At 41.7% G+C, this 17,423-nt stretch overlaps 1 protein-coding gene across 7 annotated transcripts in view; it reads left to right on the forward strand.

The window, feature by feature from the left end:
- Positions 1-17,423, forward strand: part of DOCK3 (dedicator of cytokinesis 3) — a 127,704-nt gene that overhangs the window by 69,439 nt on the left and 40,842 nt on the right. For 5 of the 7 annotated variants that reach the window (XM_051793417.1, XM_051793415.1, XM_051793419.1 and 2 more), the window contains exons 18-26: positions 2,849-3,019; positions 6,458-6,650; positions 7,158-7,285; positions 8,236-8,382; positions 10,394-10,492; positions 12,662-12,756; positions 14,641-14,716; positions 15,413-15,513; positions 15,776-15,834. In XM_051793417.1, the coding sequence (XP_051649377.1) occupies positions 2,849-3,019; positions 6,458-6,650; positions 7,158-7,285; positions 8,236-8,382; positions 10,394-10,492; positions 12,662-12,756; positions 14,641-14,716; positions 15,413-15,513; positions 15,776-15,834 (1,069 nt within the window). The remainder of the gene's footprint in view (positions 1-2,848; positions 3,020-6,457; positions 6,651-7,157; positions 7,286-8,235; positions 8,383-10,393; positions 10,493-12,661; positions 12,757-14,640; positions 14,717-15,412; positions 15,514-15,775; positions 15,835-17,423) is intronic. The other 2 variants (XM_051793416.1, XM_051793421.1) reach the window with 2 other exon arrangements.

The raw sequence follows: 17,423 nt of genomic DNA on the forward strand, positions 1-17,423 counted from the left end.
GTAGCTGTTCCCTCCATGAGTGAGGTCAGTTTGAAGACCTGACAGCCCAAGCCTTTCCAAGCACAGGAATTACAATTACCACCAGAGTCTGTGCAGACCTAACAGCACATCCTCCACCACCCACACTGCTGCCACATCTTATTCAGACAGTTGCCTTTGCAGGTGTATCTTGGAGGCCCAAATTAAGATCTTTATTTTCTTTCTGTTACAGCCAGGTGATTGATTTCATTTCCTTCTTTGTTTCCAGATTTTATTTCAGGCATTTGGAGCAAGTTTGTACCAAACTCATTATCATTGCTAATGTGTCATTACCAGTGCTAAATTCTACTGGGAATTTCTGGGGTCTTTGCTGTGTTCACTACATTCCTTGGATTAGTAGTTCTTATACTAAGAAAACAGGATAGCTCCTGATCCCTTTTTCCCTGAATTAGCTGTTAAGTGCAGTACCCTGAGGCTGGTGTTGAAATATCTCTGCACTCTTTTTTGGCTCTTGACCAGTCTTGCACATTCATGATGGATATGCAGATGTCTCATAGGATTCTGTTTTCCAACCCTGGCAGTAGCAAGTGGTGCTCTAGAGTATTTCTAAAATTTCTCACCACCCTCAAGACTGCTCTTAATTCTCAAAAAACTCCTGTGAAACTGTAGCTCCTCTCCTGAGGAACTGTAATGAAAAGGACATCTCTACCTGTGCTAGAACACATTATATCATGCCCCTTTATTACATCCTATACCAAGCTCCACATAAGCTGCATCTGGGTACAGCTGCTTGTGCCTCCCTGGAGCCTTCTGTAATGAAGTGTCCATGAATGGCTCCACAGCCAGTTTTATTGTCCCTACTAATCATGGCAAAACTTAGGAGGCTTCTCTAGGAGGTGCCCTTCCAGCTTCAGATATCTTCCAGTAGTGGAACCACGGGTGGGTTTTGCCTGGATTGAGGAACCTGCTCACAGGGGAGAGGTGTGTGCTCACCAATGGCATGAACATGCAGACAGACTGCTCTTGTGAGGGACCTCCTTTAATTTGATGCTGATTTTTTTATACCATGCCAAACATAAGAGAAGGCTGGAATTTTATTTCAGGGCACTTCTGTGTCTTTAGGCACATACACACATCATGGTTGTGATTTTGTAGGTAGTTAGAGTCAGAGTTATTCCCAGGTGCTGACTGTGCTAACGAGACTGGGTTTGTGTTTTTAGCATCCCAGCCATGTGCCTGCAAACACATGGAACTTTGCACTTCACTGCCTGTGTGTGGGCACATTGTTCAGATTCTAAGGATGTGCAGAGCCCTGCCATTTCCCCTTCCACAGGGAATTATGGAAGTTCATACAGAAATCTTCTGACTCATTGCAAAACATAAGCTTCACATTGAAGTTATGAGCTTTCAGGTTAGAATTATGGTTGTCTGTACCAAAGCTATAAAACAGCTCATGTGAGCACTGACTGTGCTGGATTTGGTGTTAGCACAGAGATGTTAACCTGGAAGAGCTGACTGTGAACCAACTGGCCTTTGTCTGGAAACCAGCCAGAAATGCAGTTGTTCTTTCCTGATGAAGTTCTTTGGTGTAAGGAAGCTTCACTGGGAGATGATTTAATGCAGAAGTATAAATAATGTACTGCTGAATTGCCAAAGCTCCATAATTTCTGAAAAAGGAAAAAAAAGGCTGTCAGAGCCAGTGGCATTTTTGAAATCTGTGATTGCTGAATCTCCAGCCTCTTTATTTCCTGTGCTGAATTTTGAGGATATCATCAAACTGTGCATCATGATCCTATTTTCATTGTGAATCATGATAAGCACTGAGGGAGGGAAGTGAAGACCAGTGTCACTGATACTTAGTGCATTTTCATGTTGACAGTTGTGTGCACCAAGTGATCAGAAAGGCCGTGTGGGATGTCACCCTGCAGGGTTGGTGTCTGGGAGAACTGTTGATGGGTTGGTAACTTGTCACAGCTGCACAGAACACTGTGTTTTCTTCATCAACATTGATAAGTGCAGTTCTCTATAATGCCATTTACAAAATTTTACAGATGTTTAGGTTGCAAATTCAGATTTCCCCTGAACGTGTCACAGAACAACTTACCATTCTACCACAAACAAACCCAGTGCTAGTCCTGCATCTCTCACACATCATGTACTGGGTTGAGTTCCATCTTGGGTGTGGGTTATTCTCCCTCTGCTGGGTGCTCTCCAGGTTTCATGTGGGATAAAAAAAGGAAGACACCTTAACTTATCACAGTGTGAAGTAAAGAGGTGCTCACTGCAGTGCTGCTGCTTGTCCTGTGCTGCCAGAGGGCTTCACGTGCTGCCCTTGTCTCCTATTTCTGCATCTGCATTTATTTCTGTTGTGCATGTGGCTGCCAGAAATAAAGGTGAACGTTGCTGTTGTGTTCAAACTGAAAAGTAGATTTACTTATTTCCAGGTAACTGTTCTGCTGTTCCAATGACAGTGCACTGATTGTAATCTAGATTAGCTAGCTCAAATAATTAATGGTACAATTTGAAAGTAAACTGGAGAACAGCTTCTTTTGTCACTTCAGTCATTGTACCAAGATTTTCCTAAAATTATGTAACTCATATTTGTCTGTTTGACTTCAGTACATAGTTTTTTTGTTAGTGGGACATGCTAGTAACAAAGATTATTGGTTGAGAATGGGTACTTGCCTATGAGTAGCTCTTCCTTAACTGAATTATATAACTTATAAAACCTGTTTTTCTTTCTCTTTTCTAAAGCTGAAGAATTTAGTAATTATGCACCTAGAATCTTTCCTGGTTCTCTTTAAAGCTCCTTTATTTTTCTTTCTCTCTTTTTCTCTGTCTTAATCTCCTTCCACTCCTGCTCCTTAAGGCCTTGGAATATCTTTTCAAGTTCATTGTCCAATCTCGGATCCTTTACTCCAGAGCTACTTGTGGAATGGAGGAGGAACAGTTCCGCTCCAGCATCCAGGAGCTTTTCCAGTCCATCAGATTTGTGCTCAGCTTGGACAGCAGGAGCTCTGAGACTCTCATCTTCACACAGGTTTGCTATTTTTTACACTTCCACTGGCAAACCAAGAGGCAGCTGTTTTCTGCACGGGTAGTAGTTGTGGGCACATGGGGATTAAATGCAGATTAATAGAGTTTTCCCCTCCAGCAAGCTGATGATTCTGGAAAACAACACAGCCAGTTGAAGGTGTCAGGCAGTAGCTTTGCACAGGTGAGCTGGACTATGGGCTCTCAAGGGGAAGGTGACTTGTCACATGAGAACACAGTTTTTGCTCTTCACAAAAGTAAACTGCATTTTTAAGTCTCATTCACGTGTCTTACTGTTGGCCTCAAGAATTTTTAAATCCTTAATTACAGTAGTTCAAATCAATACTTACAGTCATAGCAGCATCACAGTAGAGAGGTTCAATTGACGTACTCACAGTCAGGTAAACTTAATTCCAGCATACACTAAAATTGTGGTCAGAATCATGTGCAACCTGGCCACAAGCCTGTTGTGATACTCACATTTCATACATCACTTTGAATATGGCCCAGGGGACTTCACAAAGACTTCACATGAGCTTAAGCTACTCCTCAGAGTGAGTGAGGATGGTGCTAAGTTTTGGTTCCTATTTTAAATATCACTGTAGTACATTACATACTTCAGCATTTGAAAGTTCTAAACAGTAATGTCAAATGTGCTGCATGTGCCTCTGCTCAGGTGTCAGAAGGGACCACCTAGAGTTCCCTGGTAACATGAAGGTGGTTTGTCCTCACTAATACAGAATTACAGATGTTTTGAATGCCTGCTGTGGTTTGCCATAGCAGCAGCTGCTGTGAATGGTGCAGCCAGGCAGTGACTCCACTGGTTAGGGAAGCTGCCTGTGCTGTGATCTCTTTCTTAAGGAGCTGCTCTGAAAGCTTTCGAGAGCAGCTGCTCTAATCTTTTATTTAATCACCCACTAGTGGGTATGGTAAATGGGCCAGGAACATGAGAAATCAGTGCACAGAATTTTGCAGACAAAGTGATGGGGAATAGAAGCAGCATCTTATGTTTGTTTTCCAGTTGTGTTGGTCACAAATACAGAGGGAGACTCACTTTGAGGACGGGGGTATTCTCCCTTTTTCTCTTTGTTTCTCTTTATTTATTTTTCCCTCCTTTCTCTCACTGTGGTACTTCTTACTTTGGACTTTTGTAATTTATAAAGCCTGTCCTTGTTTAATCTTTGAAAAGTTTGCTTTTTGTTTCCCCCTTGCCACTGTGTTGCCCCTCGATCCCACTTGCCCCATAGGCCTCCCAGCCTGGAGGGCAGGCGAGCGGAGCCGGGACTTGTGCCCCACAAAAATGTGGGGGCACGTCAAGGCCGTCATTTAACTGTGTAAGTAACGACCCCACAGCTGCACAAGTGTTTTGTCATGGATGTTCCCAATTAATCTCTCTTCCCTACCCCAAACCCTCTTTTTCCTGCATATAAATTGGAATTTCACGTTTAAGTGGCTGGTACTTTGAAACTAGGAGATGTGGAGTATTTCAGTATTAATGGAACAGTTTATGGCATCCACACATTGAAAAGACAGTACTGAGGGTGTACATAAGATTCCGTAAGTCAAATTGTTCAGGAGAGCCAAGGATTTGTTTATATTTGATTATTAGTTCTGGAAATCTGGACAACTGGTAAATACCTATAGAAATGCTCGAGGCCCTGGCAAACATAATTTCCCTCACATTTGTGCTCGTCTCCAGGATATTTGAGAGATCTCAGTATAATTCTTTCCAGCAACGAGAGTAAAACTGATTTCCTTCCTTCCAGGCAATTAGTTTGACATGAGTAATGTTCCAGCCTATTTTAGGGTGTTGCACAAAAATGGGCCCTTCAGGGAACTGATGAAGTGATGAAACCTCAAGGGAGCTCAGAGCTTCCTGAAGAGATCCCATACATACCCTCGGATTGCTGCTGGATATACAGAAATCATTCTGCTTTACAAATAATAGCTAGAAAGTTGAGGAAAACTTCTGTAAGGGGGCCAGCATTGTAATTTCACTGGTATTATCCCAAAGATAAAGATTTGTGACTGTTCCAGCCTTCCAAGAGTACCATGAGCTGTTGAGATGACTCAGACTTGTTGATTTTGTTAGTACATTGTATGTATGTAGCAACAAATAGTTGACAACACCCGGGAGGCTTTGTGGGGGTTTGTGTAATTTGAGGGGATGGTAACAAAATGAGGTGTTGAAAGAGGTAAACTTAGATTCAGAATAATTTAATGAACTCTACAGTGTTAGTTGTAAAAATAACTTAGACTTTGCTCAAACACTGTTAAATAGATTTTGTTGTTGTTTGATGGAAAAGATACTTGGAACACAGACTCGGCAAAGGACGAGGCTGGGTATTATATGGATTAGGGGAGGCATGTCAGTGTGAGGGAGGTAAAGAAATGTTTATGCAATGGGAAAACAAGTCTGGGAGGAAAAGGAAATACTGAGAATACTGAAGTGGTGAGACTCTGGAAAGGCAAAGCTGAACAGAGATCTGCACAAATTCTGGTACATCTGAACTTCTACAGAAACTCAGTGTGGTTTGTGTGGAGAACTTTGGGCAGGAGAGGTGGAAATGGCACAAAGGGAAGAGTGGAAGTGGGGCCAGTTCAAGAAAGCAACCACGTAGGAATTTAAGTGGTTACAATGAGGAAGCAGGTATGGACCTTGGCTAGGATACAGAGGAAGAAAGAGAAGAATTATAAAACATTAGAGGTGTGTGGCAGTTTTCTGGTAGGACATCATGTCTGTGCAGCTTCAGCACAGGGCAGTGCATGGAATTTTCCACTCTTGTGAAGAAATTAATTGAAAAATGGGAAATAGGAGATGAAGAGGTTTTTGTTGCTGTTGTGCTGGTACTGTTTGCACTTGAGGAAGCACTTCCAAGGATAACTCGAGCTTACTGGAAATATCTGTTACTGCAGGAATCACATGTGCACTCGCATGATGTGATGCCTCCTTCACGTGAAATCACACCCCACCCCCTGTTGCAGAAATCCTGATGTCACATGGCAGTGCTGCTGTGGTTAAGGGTCTGCCAGCATGTTCTTCAGGATATTTTCTGAAGAGTTTTAACTGTCTTGGGTAGTTGCTTAGTACAAAAACTTTGTGTGGAACTCTAATCAGAAGCAAGTGTTGTATTTATTGAAAAAAGTAACTCAACGGAAATGGACTATTTTTGTCCTCTGATACCTCAGTTTTTTCCTGTGTTTTAAGCTGTGTCCTGAAGTGCAGCCTTTGAAGCTGTACCTGTGTGCTCCACTTACTGTGAGAGTATTGCAGCAGCACTTGATGTTTATATACTCCGTGTGATTCGTTCACCGTGAACTTCAGGAATCACAAAAACATGAGCAGCAGCCACAGCAGCCCTTCTGGCAGACCCTTAATTCAGTTTTACTGCTGCTCCCATCTCACCGCCCCGGCTGCAGTGACAGAGTTCCCGTCCCTCCCCAGGCCGCCCTGCTGAACTCCTTCCCCGCCATCTTTGACGAGCTGCTGCAGATGTTCACGGTGCAGGAGGTGGCCGAGTTCGTGCGGGGCACCCTGGGCAGCATGCCCAGCACTGTGCACATCGGGCAGTCCATGGACGTGGTGAAGCTCCAGTCCATCGCCCGCACCGTCGACAGCCGCCTCTTCTCCTTCTCAGGTGAGGCACCGGCACCCAGGGCCAGTCCTGCTGCTGACCCAGAGCACAAACACATCGTGTTATTTGGCCAGATCTCACTTGGTGCTTTGCATTGCTCTGCTACTGTTGCCATGGATAGGAAGAAAACCTCCTTTCCTTCTTATGCCTAAAGAAACAGGGGGATAGTCATGTGAGAAACCCACCACATTCCTTTAAAGTGTCATTAATCTTCACAGTATAACTTCAGTATTTCTCAGCTCAGCCTTCTAGTAATTCTTTTAAGAACTGAATGAAAAACGGTTGAAGATTGTGAGTTTATTTCACGCATAAAAGTGTGAATGAAAGAAGTAATGAAGGTAATAGTGGGAGATAAAAAGCACCGTTGGGTTTATCTTCTCTCAAGTTAGTGCACTCAAATTATTCTTCTCAGTGAGAATGGTAACAGCACAGAATCTTGTTTAAACCATCTATTGTAATTGTTCATTGATATTTTTTTCCTTAAATTTGAAATTATTTTCCTTCTTTCAGAGTCCCGGCGCATCCTGCTACCTGTAGTTCTTCACCACATTCACCTTCACCTACGACAGCAGAAGGAGCTACTTATCTGCTCTGGGATCCTCAGTAGTATCTTCTCCATAATCAAGACCAGTTCTTTGGTAAATCTACTGCTTGATTTTATTTATTTTTTTTTTAATTCCACCACTGATTTAGTAAAATGAAGACTGAGAGATTTTTATAGGTTAATACAGGTTTTTCGAAGAAACTTTTAAAAACAAAATTCTGCTAACTGTCAGCAGGAGAACATCTGAAATGAGGGTCTGGATCTGTGTGTGTGACTCAGAGGATTTTGATTACACAGGGTTCTTGCTCTTAAAAGGGGAAAAACACACAGACATTCACCAGGTTTGACACTGTTTAATTTTCTTCATCCAAGCCCAGAACTTTGATGTCAGTGGAGTTTAAAAGCTCTACACAGCTCGAGGACTTGTAGTTCTGCAAGAGACAGTAACTAGCACTTTGTGATTCACATTAAGAGAATACTCTGAAATTATCCAATCAATGAAATCCCACTTAGTTCTGGAAATTGCTGCTGAGTTTAAACACCCAGCTTTGATGGTCATAATACTCTGATCTCAAATGGTAACCAGATCATTTAAAGCAATGCTCACAAAGAGGGACTGGGGAAGCTTCCCCAGCTGACTCTGAAGTAGGAAGCTCATGGTGCTAAATATAATTCAATGTGTATTTCCAATTACAAGTCATGATTCTGTGTGAAAGGAATGAGATGGAAGGTATCATGGAAATCAGCTAAAATAATACTGCCATGGAATAAAGGTTCCTGAACATAATTTGATCCCACTGTGGTTCTAGACCTTTGATTATAGATTTACCTTTATGGCTGTGACCATGAATGTTTCCATCAGAGAGTGTCGAGGTAACGCACACACGCGCCGGCAGGACAACAGGATCTGGGACCACTGAGGAATTTGGTTGCACTTTGAGCCTCTCTTATGGAGCTTATGGTATAGCTGACTCAGCAAAATTGTCTTTGCCAGTTCCATTCTCCCCAGTGTCTAACTGTCTGTTTGCTCACCACTTGCTGTAGGAGGGAGATGTCGTGGAGGAGGTTGAGATGATGGTGGAGAGCCTCCTGGACGTGCTTTTACAAACTCTGCTTACAATCATGAGTAAATCGCAGTCTCAGGAGGCGGTAAGAGGGCAGCGCTGCCCGCAGTGCACAGCAGAAATCACTGTTAGTAACTAACAATCAGTTTCTATTTCCTGCTTCTCTAACCTCTGGTTCAGTCCCTCACCACCACTGGCACCTCATCATCATCCCTGCTGCATGAACACCCAGGGCTTTGGCTCTTTCCCTTAATAAGCCACAAACCCGTTCCTTCCTCCATGCACTGAGGGAAGCAGTGGAGCTCAGGAAGCTTTTGTACCTTTCCAGGTTATTTTCTTGTTTGTCTTTGCAGCTCTGATTGAGAGTTATTAATTAAAACTTGAGGCCTTGGGGAGCTTCACCCCTAAGTAGATGTCACCAAGGGCTAGATGAGCATGAGGCCGTGATTCCCAAGACTGAGGATGTGATAATGCTCAGTGATTGTCCCTTTGCTAAAACACCCTGGAGACCTTCTGTCCAGGGTCCCAGAGTATTTATTTATTATACTTTTTCCAAAGAAATAAGAGATCCTAAGTCAAGTGAACTGTTGAGCTTGGTGGGGAAAGAGGGAGTGTCCAGGCTGTGTCCAGGCTGCCAGCATAAGCCACAGGGAAGAAATTTTTCTTTGCTGTCCCATGGAAGAGAAGAAAAGGAATAGAATTTTGCCATTCAGCTTTCTTCTTTTCTGGATTTGTGCCCTTTCCTATTCCAGCCTATTTCAGTCTATTTTTGCTTGTCGGAGTCTCTAATGCAGCTTTTGCACATTGTGGGATGTTGAGCTGCTGTTCAGAACATCCTTTTTTTAGACTTGCTTTTTTGTCAAGTGGCTGAAGCCTCAGCGGTGCTGCTGGGGGCAGATGTGCACTAAGGTACCCTTCTCACACAAGGCTGTATCTTCCCTTGTTAGCTCAGATGATGAGATGTTCTTTGATACAGAACAAGAAAGGGGCTGGCTTGCAAATGTCCAGTAACCTCTCAGGTTCCCTTTACTCCTGCCATTTGACTTACTGCTATTTGCCACATGCCACCTCATAGAGAAAAGCACACCTTTCTTCCTAATGAAGTTCAGCCCTGTAAAGTGTATTGGAACAACCTTTGTCAAAACTTCTGGGTAGATGCTTGAGTCAATTAGAAGAAAAAAAAAAGAATGGGCAGTCCCAAGTCTAAAATCCCCTCGTATTTGTTCCTGAATTTACACATCACAGCACAGTGATATGTGGATTCTTACTAGATACTGCTCAGAATGTTGTCTGTATATTTTACAAATTAGTTGCTCATTGTTGCAGAAAAAAACAGTGTTGTGCAAGGGACTAGCAGTCAAAACACCCAGTACTGATGTTCTTGGCACTGCCTTGCTTTGTTCTCTTGGACAGATTGCTTAACTTCTCTGTGCTTTGCTTTCAGATTTGTAAAATGGGGGAGCTCCTCTTTGGAAAACACTTTGGGATGCTGTGGTAACTGGTTAGGGGGCATCTGCTTTGCAGGGCAGAAATGTAATTGTAGCTCATGTGGGCTTATCCACACCGTACTCAGGGTATCTGACTGCAATCCTGTCAGTACTGCAGCTATGACAGCACAGAACTTGGTGAACACTAATAAGCCATATATTTACAAGATTCCAGACACCTTCTGTAGCCCAGCATGATCCCAAGCTGTCACTGCTACACTGGTCTGAGTGTCTGAGCCAATTAGTCCCAATAATTCCTGGTATGTCGGCATGAGCTGCAGTCACACCTCTGATAGACACTGGTTATTAAGTGCCTGAAAAAGGTGATTGTCAAAACCTGCATGCTTGGAGGGTGATTCATTCATTTGTATTAATAATACAAAATTATTTTTGATAAGACTGCAACATTGGTTAAAAAACCTTTAAAACTGGTATCTGTGGAGGAGCCTCTGAGAGGTGTATTCCTGTGTATTAACAGTAATTGAGAAACTGTTAACCTGCAATACTTTTAATCTCTGCATGACAGCTTTCCCCTCATAGGCATTGGGGCCATTTCAGACCCCTCCCTTTATACCTTCCCCCGGGTTAAGTTTTTTATTTATGAAATTTCAAGATTGTCTGAATCAAAGAGTTTCTCATTTGGTCCAACAGGGAGAATATGTCTCCTGCCTTTTATCTTTGCTTCGTCAGATGTCAGACACTCACTTCCAGCACTTACTGGACAACTTCCAAAGCAAGGATGAACTGAAGGTACACCAGGATACCATGTTTGTAGGGCGATTCCCTCAGAATGGGAGAGCAGAGGGGAACCTCTCCCCCATCACTTGCTCTGCTAATCATTCCCATCCACTGGCACTCTGTTCAGGGATCTTCCTTTCACTTTTGTAATCAGAGGTGTTGTGTTGCAAAAAACATTTAAGACCACAGGGCACCGAATTAGCTTTATAACAGCAAATAAAGTCCCAAGATAGATGTTGTTGGACATAAAGGATATCGTAATTGTACCATATAAAACACCCTCAGAGGAACAGGGCTTTTTTTAATCCTGTGAATGTGAAGTCAGTTGTTGTAAAGCATTTTACTAGATGTTCAATATGCATTGGAGCTTTCTTACAAAGAGCATTGATTTTATGCCAAAAGAGAATTTCAGGCCTTTTGGGGGATACAAATGTCTCTAGCAGATGAAATCTTTTTGGGGAAAGCAGTAACCTTACCACTCCACTTGCTGCACCCTTCTTTGTGAACATTAACTTAAATTAGGGCTCTCCAGGAACAGCAGGGGTTGAGGAGGGGTGCAAACCTCACTGGTGGCTTTTTGCCTCTGACATTTTGAAATGGCACATCTCACAAAAGCAGAAACTTTTTACCTCAGCTTCCATTGGGAGGAGGAGTATCTCCACTGACAACCTGTTTAAAAGACAGAATAATCTTATAAATAAAGACAAGCTTTTATGTAAAATGCTTTTGGTTAGCATGGCACTAAAATATACACTCACTAAAATATACACAACAAGAACAATGTGATGTGGCAGGAACTTCTGTTGCCTTAAGAAATGAAATGGAGAAACAGTGAGGAGTGCTTTCTGGATAGGCCTTCAACTTCTAAATGTGTGTATATAGGGAGGCTGAATAAATCAGGGAGATGAATTTGGGATGATAAAATTCTTACCTTTAGGTCGCAGGAATGAGTGTATCTGAGGTTGATAGTTGTCTGAGATTACTACCTTTCTGGTAACTTTCAAATAGTTCACAGGAAAATGATTTGGTAAATTAATTCCTATTACATTTTAATATTTATTTTAAAAGCTATCTAAACTATAGTTCTTATGTCAGACTCATGAAAAAGGTCATTGAACTGAAATTTGTCTTTACGACCATAAGAACAAACACTGTTGCATCTCTGGTAATCTGAGGGTCTGTTCCAGGAGAGGAACAAAGGCTGAAGATTTTATATCCAAATGTTTTTTCAGCTCTCAGTTGACCTAATAAAATATATTGCTTTTTTTTCCCCCTTCAAATATTGCTATAATAATATTTTCAGTATTTTTTCTGGCATGGAAAGGCATTATGTTCACTTATCACTGTTACACAAAGGGCAAAATAAGGCCAAAAGTCAAGGACCTTCTAATGCTTCACTCCGTGCTCAGTTACACCAGGATATTAATCACACACCCCATTAAGGCATAATGGTAGGATGGTTTTGATGAAACCCTGTGCTGTTACTTTCTGTGCCATCTTGATTTTATGTGGAGATAAAACAAAACAATAAAATCATAATTTGCGAAAACTTGGCATGTTTAATCCTCACTGTTGTTCTGTACAGACATAGAGGTGCAGGTAGTCAAAAACCAGCAATGTCTTCAGGTTTGGGGATTTTTTTTGGAAAGCAGATATTCACCTGAATGTGTTTAAGAGCTCTTTGCTGCTGCATGTTGCCAGAAATGGGGTTTTCAGTTACTATTTTAAAAAGAGTGTGTAGGAGTTTTATTGGGCTTGGGTGTGTGGTTTGTTCTCGAATTTGTGACGTAAGTGCAAAGAGATTTGGACAGATGAATTAATTAAATGAATGCATAAATAAGTGATCATGAGTCCAGTATATTTGAAAATAGCTGCAAATTGACACTGGAACTCTCTGTGATAATGTGAGAAGTCATATACAATTATGCACATAGGAGGATTTTCATCTTACTGTAGAAGTTAAGATTTAAAAGAAGTTGCAACTTGTTCAGTACATATTAGATGCAAACAAAAGGAATAGAGCCATATCCAAAAATATGTTGCTTCCATTTTCCAGCTGAATGGCCTTGCAACACAAAGCTCAAGTGGAACACACTTAGTTGAATTGCCTTTCTTGTAGTCAAGAAAACAGATTAATCTGCAACTGCTGGGGGTGTTTAATTTTTTTCCCCTGTGTGACAGGAGTTCCTCCTGAAGATTTTCTGTGTGTTTCGGAACCTGATGAAGATGAGTGTCTTTCCTCGAGACTGGATGGTGATGAGGTTGCTCACCAGCAAGTAAGTAGAGAAGCAGGTGCAAAGTGTTGACATTCTGTGTCCCAATTCAGGCAGTTAAAACCTGTGATGCTGTGTTTCATCAGGCTGGGACCAAGACAGGAATTCTGTAGTGCTCATCCTCGTTCTGCTGTTATTTTAACACTCTGGACCAAACCTCTGTGTTTGTTCTGTTTGTTAAATGTCGCTGTTGGAACGGACATGACACTGAAATCCACTAGAAAGGTTTATTGGAGAGAAGAAAGCACCAGCTTGCACTTTTACAGCTCCTTTTATACATTTCTTAACCTGTTCTTTACAGATAGGTTAATTTCAAACACAGCAACACAATCTCAGGGCTGATAGGTTGACTCTGGCAGTTTTACCTTCCCACAGTCTCTCTGCACATCTGTTCTGTTATCTTTTATGTTTACGTCTTGCTCAGTCACTTTATCCAAAACAAGTTCTTGTTTCTCACGGACAGCTTTCCTCCTGGTGCTTTTCCCTTCTTTCAGGGTACATCAATATGTTGTCAGGGCTAATGCCTTCATTCTCAATCATATTCTCATTCCACGTTAGGGTCTCGGTCCAGCCGAAATTCCCCACAGTTAAACTCTGCCAGTGTTCACAGACATCAAAGAGTTGGAAGTTCAAAGCCAAAGATGAGGGAGCTGCCCTGAGAGTGAGCTCCCCACACCAAGGGCTGCTAACAGGCCTCTCCCTCCCCTGCTCAGGGAATCATTGCATTGAACATCTGTGCCTTCCCATAAACATCACCCCTGAATCGACCTGGAGGGAGGACTCAGGTATTTTGGAAAGGGAGGAGCAGAGCCCAGCAATGGCACCAGAGCATTACACACAGAGATACTTCTCCATGCAGTTGTTATCTCCCATTTCAATGCTTTGTTTTGTCTCAGTTTGCTTGTGATGGGTTAAGCTCTGTGCTGTTGGGCTTGGCAGCAGTGCTCAACACAGGGTGGCTGGAATTATTTAGTAGTCTCCTTAGCTAAACTGGCTGTGGAATTACCACTGACTGAAAGACAACCAGAGGGTTCCCATTACAAGGAAACACCATGGAAGTGTTCCTAAGGGCTGCCTGCTCAGCTCAGCTGAATGCTCTGAGTCCACCCTGCTAATGAGAAGTGAAAGAAGTGCATTGCAGTATTTCAAGCGTAAAGACTCAGTGAAGTTCTGTAGGAAAAGAAAAGCCCACGTGAGAGAGCAGCTCCCTCAGATGCTGCAGGTTGTCCCTTCCTTTTGGTGTTATTTTACCACAAACCTTTGCACTCACAGGTATATTTAGAAGTGTTACTGGAGTATTGCTTGCATGTGAATCAGATGTGCTCACTTTTTTGATACTATTGCTGCCTTATCTACATGGTGTTTATTAATTCCTGAATTTATCACATGCCTTGATTGCCTTTCACTAAGGTGTATTTAGCCACCAACAAAAAAAACCCACAGGATCAAAAATTGGCAAAATACAAATATCTTGGGTTGAATGTGAGGCCAGACAAAGGACCATTGTATAGCAAAGAACAAAGATAGCTCAAACTTTTTGAGTTGCTCTTCTCTGGGGAAAAAAAATAAATCTTTCTGCGTAAAATAAGAAGGAGTGTCTTCTTCCATTTCATTGGAGGTCATAGGGCCCAGCCATGCAAAATAGACAGGATTTTAAATGCTGCTGTGTGAATTTCAAAAGTTACAGTTATGGTGAAGGTTCTTAATTTTGTATGTTCATTAAAGCACAGAAAGAAAGGTGATTTCTGTGCAAATCTCACAGTGATTACACAAAGAATGCTCATCTCTGTACCTAAAGTTAAACCAGCACCACCATCCACTGTAAAATGTTGTACTCCAGATTCAAATGTTCTCTTTTTGTTTTCTTCTCTTTGTTTTTGCCTGCAGTATCATAGTTACAACAGTTCAGTACCTGTCCTCTGCACTGCATAAGAATTTCACAGAAACAGACTTCGATTTTAAAGTAAGAATTGATTCTCAGAAAACGTTCTGACATCGTTTTAAACCAGCAGCAATAAAGGAGCAAGAGCTGCTCTCTGCATTAGCTGATTATATTTGCAACGTTTATCTGGGTGTCTGTGAGGAAGATGACCTGATAAAGGACAGGGGTGGGAATCTGCTGTGGAATGCAGGGGAAAGCAGAACAGCTACAGCTTGAGATGAAATCAGGGAGATTGAGCCCTTGGTAAAGGAAACAACTATCTCCATGAGCTGTGGAGCTGATGGAATGTGCTGGCTTCCAGACTGATGGCTGATGGAATGTAAACTCAGGCAATGCTCCTCCTGAAGTTGGGGTATTAATGGTCTTCCTCTCCCAAAGGTCTCTCATTCTGGCTGCTGACATGAAAAGGGGAGGAACACAGGATCTTAGACAGTGTTGTCCCTGTGTCTGATGTAGTTGAAGATGGGCAGCAAGTTAGTAGGGCAAAGCTGCCAGAATGTCCCTGGGGACATGTGCACACAGGAGGGCTCAAGTTTTTCAAGTTCTTAGTAGGTTTTAAATAATCCATTAATATCCTTAAGAGTTTAGTATCTCCACTGTAAGATACATAGTGATTAAGTTAAGTCTTGATTACAAAAAGGATCATATGTGTTTCTACACTTGTTTAAAGCTTAGTCCTTGGAGTGTGATGTTACAAAATTCTTTCCCTTGTCACAGGTCTGGAACTCTTATTTCAGCCTGGCAGTTTTGTTTATAAACCAGCCAAGTCTCCAACTAGAGAGTGCCACACCTGCCAAGAGGAAGAAGATTCTGGATAAGTAAGGACATGTTTTGTTGGGTCCTCACCTCAAAAGAGAGACTTCTTTTTCTGGGATTTATTATGGTACTTAGGAGTGGAAGTGCCTGGGCAATAAATAAGTAGGTCTCCTAATACAGTGTTCAGTCAAGTTGTTTGGTATTTTATGTTGACATAGATGTGAACTGAATTTTTTTTTTTTTACAATTGGATTATTTTTTTGTTCACATCACTGCCTTGCCAGTTTTTGTTCCATGGGCAGTTGTGTCTCTCTTCTCTTTCAGATATGGTGATATGAGAGTGATGATGGCATATGAGCTCTTCAGCATGTGGCAGAACCTGGGTATGTCTCTCCCTGCTCTGACCTGACAACCAAAGCCAAAGAAGCCCCCAACCCCCCATTTCTGTTGGATTTTCTTTTTTTTTTTTAACTTTTTGTAGCATTACAGAACACTTTGTTTCTCTGAAGAGGTGTAAAACCAGGAAGGACTTCTCTTCTCCCCCCAAAACTGTTCAGCACTGTCCATCATACTTTTTTATTTGAAATAATACATTCTTAGGAATTTGAATACTTTCTTCTCAGATGTGACAGTGGCAGGGAATTTTTCACAGCTGTAACCAACTTAATAATTTTTTAGATGATTCAAAATTGTAGACCCACAGAATCATTTAGGTTGGAAAAGACACTTTTAAGGTCATCAAGTCCTGTCATTAACCCAACACTGCAAACTGCATGACTAAGCCACAGCTGTGTGTGTTTGATAATAAAACCCAGCAGTGGCATACAGTAAAGCTGCTTTTTTTTGGTGTCTTCAGGTATTTAGTATGCATAACAAATTCTATGTTACTACTTTAAAAATTAAAAAAAAAAAATAAAAAGAAAACAGAAACCCCAACCCAAAACCTACAAGAGCCCTGCCCACAATAACACAACGTTTGTGCTGAATTTTCAACTTCTGCAGTTCATTTGACCTAGACATTTTACAAAATGGGAAAAATTATATCTCTCCACAGGTCTCAAAAGGGAAATGGAAGTTTTTCCCCTGGGAGTTGCACTTTTAGAAGTGTGCTGAGGCAGTCTTGGGTTTGGGTAATTCAGGATTTAGAAGAGTCAAATAACATCTGAACTGAATCAGAGCAAGTCCAGCTGGGCAAGTCCAGTATCCTGTCTCCATCAGGGACCAAAAGGAATACCTATGGAAATGTTTGAGAAGGAAGCATTTAGTATTCTAGAGGAAAATACCAAAATGTTTACTGATGGAGATCACAAATACAAAGAACAGGTGAATCATTAAGAGGGCAAAGGAATGATACAATTCAAAATGGATAACTTGATAATGTGGCTACAATATATTCAAAAAGCCAGAAATGAACATTTCATGTGTAGGAATGTAGGTAGGAGTGCTGTTCAAGAAAACAAAGACTACAAATGTATCATGCTGGTAGTCAGCTGAAGGGGAGCTACCTGTAAAATGCCACTGTAATTTTTGAGAAAATCTGCAAGACTTTTGAGTAAGAGGAGAGAATAACGTTAGTGCCACAGTTTTTTTCATAAGTGTACTTGATTCTAGATGAGTTTCCCTGGCCCTGCCTTCTACAGCTTAAAAAAACAACCAAACACAAAAACAAAGCCAACCCAAAAGGAAGGCAAGTTGGGCACAGTTCAAACAGCAGTCAGGAAAAAGACTATGGAAGCAAGAAAATGCCTTATTCTGTGATGATGAATAAGGCTGGTCCGTCTGGCACAACTGAGATGATACAGCCAGAGCTGGTCAGAGTTCCAAAGCATCTCTGTGGGAATAGAAGGTAACAGGTAACCAGAAAGTGATGCAAAAACTCAACTGAGAAGTGAGAGGCTGGTTTTAGACATGTAGATACAGATATTTATCACTGAATGCTGTTCCAAACGTGGCTCTTTTGAGTTACTCCCTG

The sequence above is a fragment of the Manacus candei genome, unplaced genomic scaffold (genome assembly GCF_025592945.1).
Source record: "Manacus candei isolate 608988 ecotype Guabito, Panama unplaced genomic scaffold, ASM2559294v1 h1tg000036l, whole genome shotgun sequence".
NCBI classification, from domain to species: Eukaryota; Metazoa; Chordata; class Aves; order Passeriformes; family Pipridae; genus Manacus; species Manacus candei.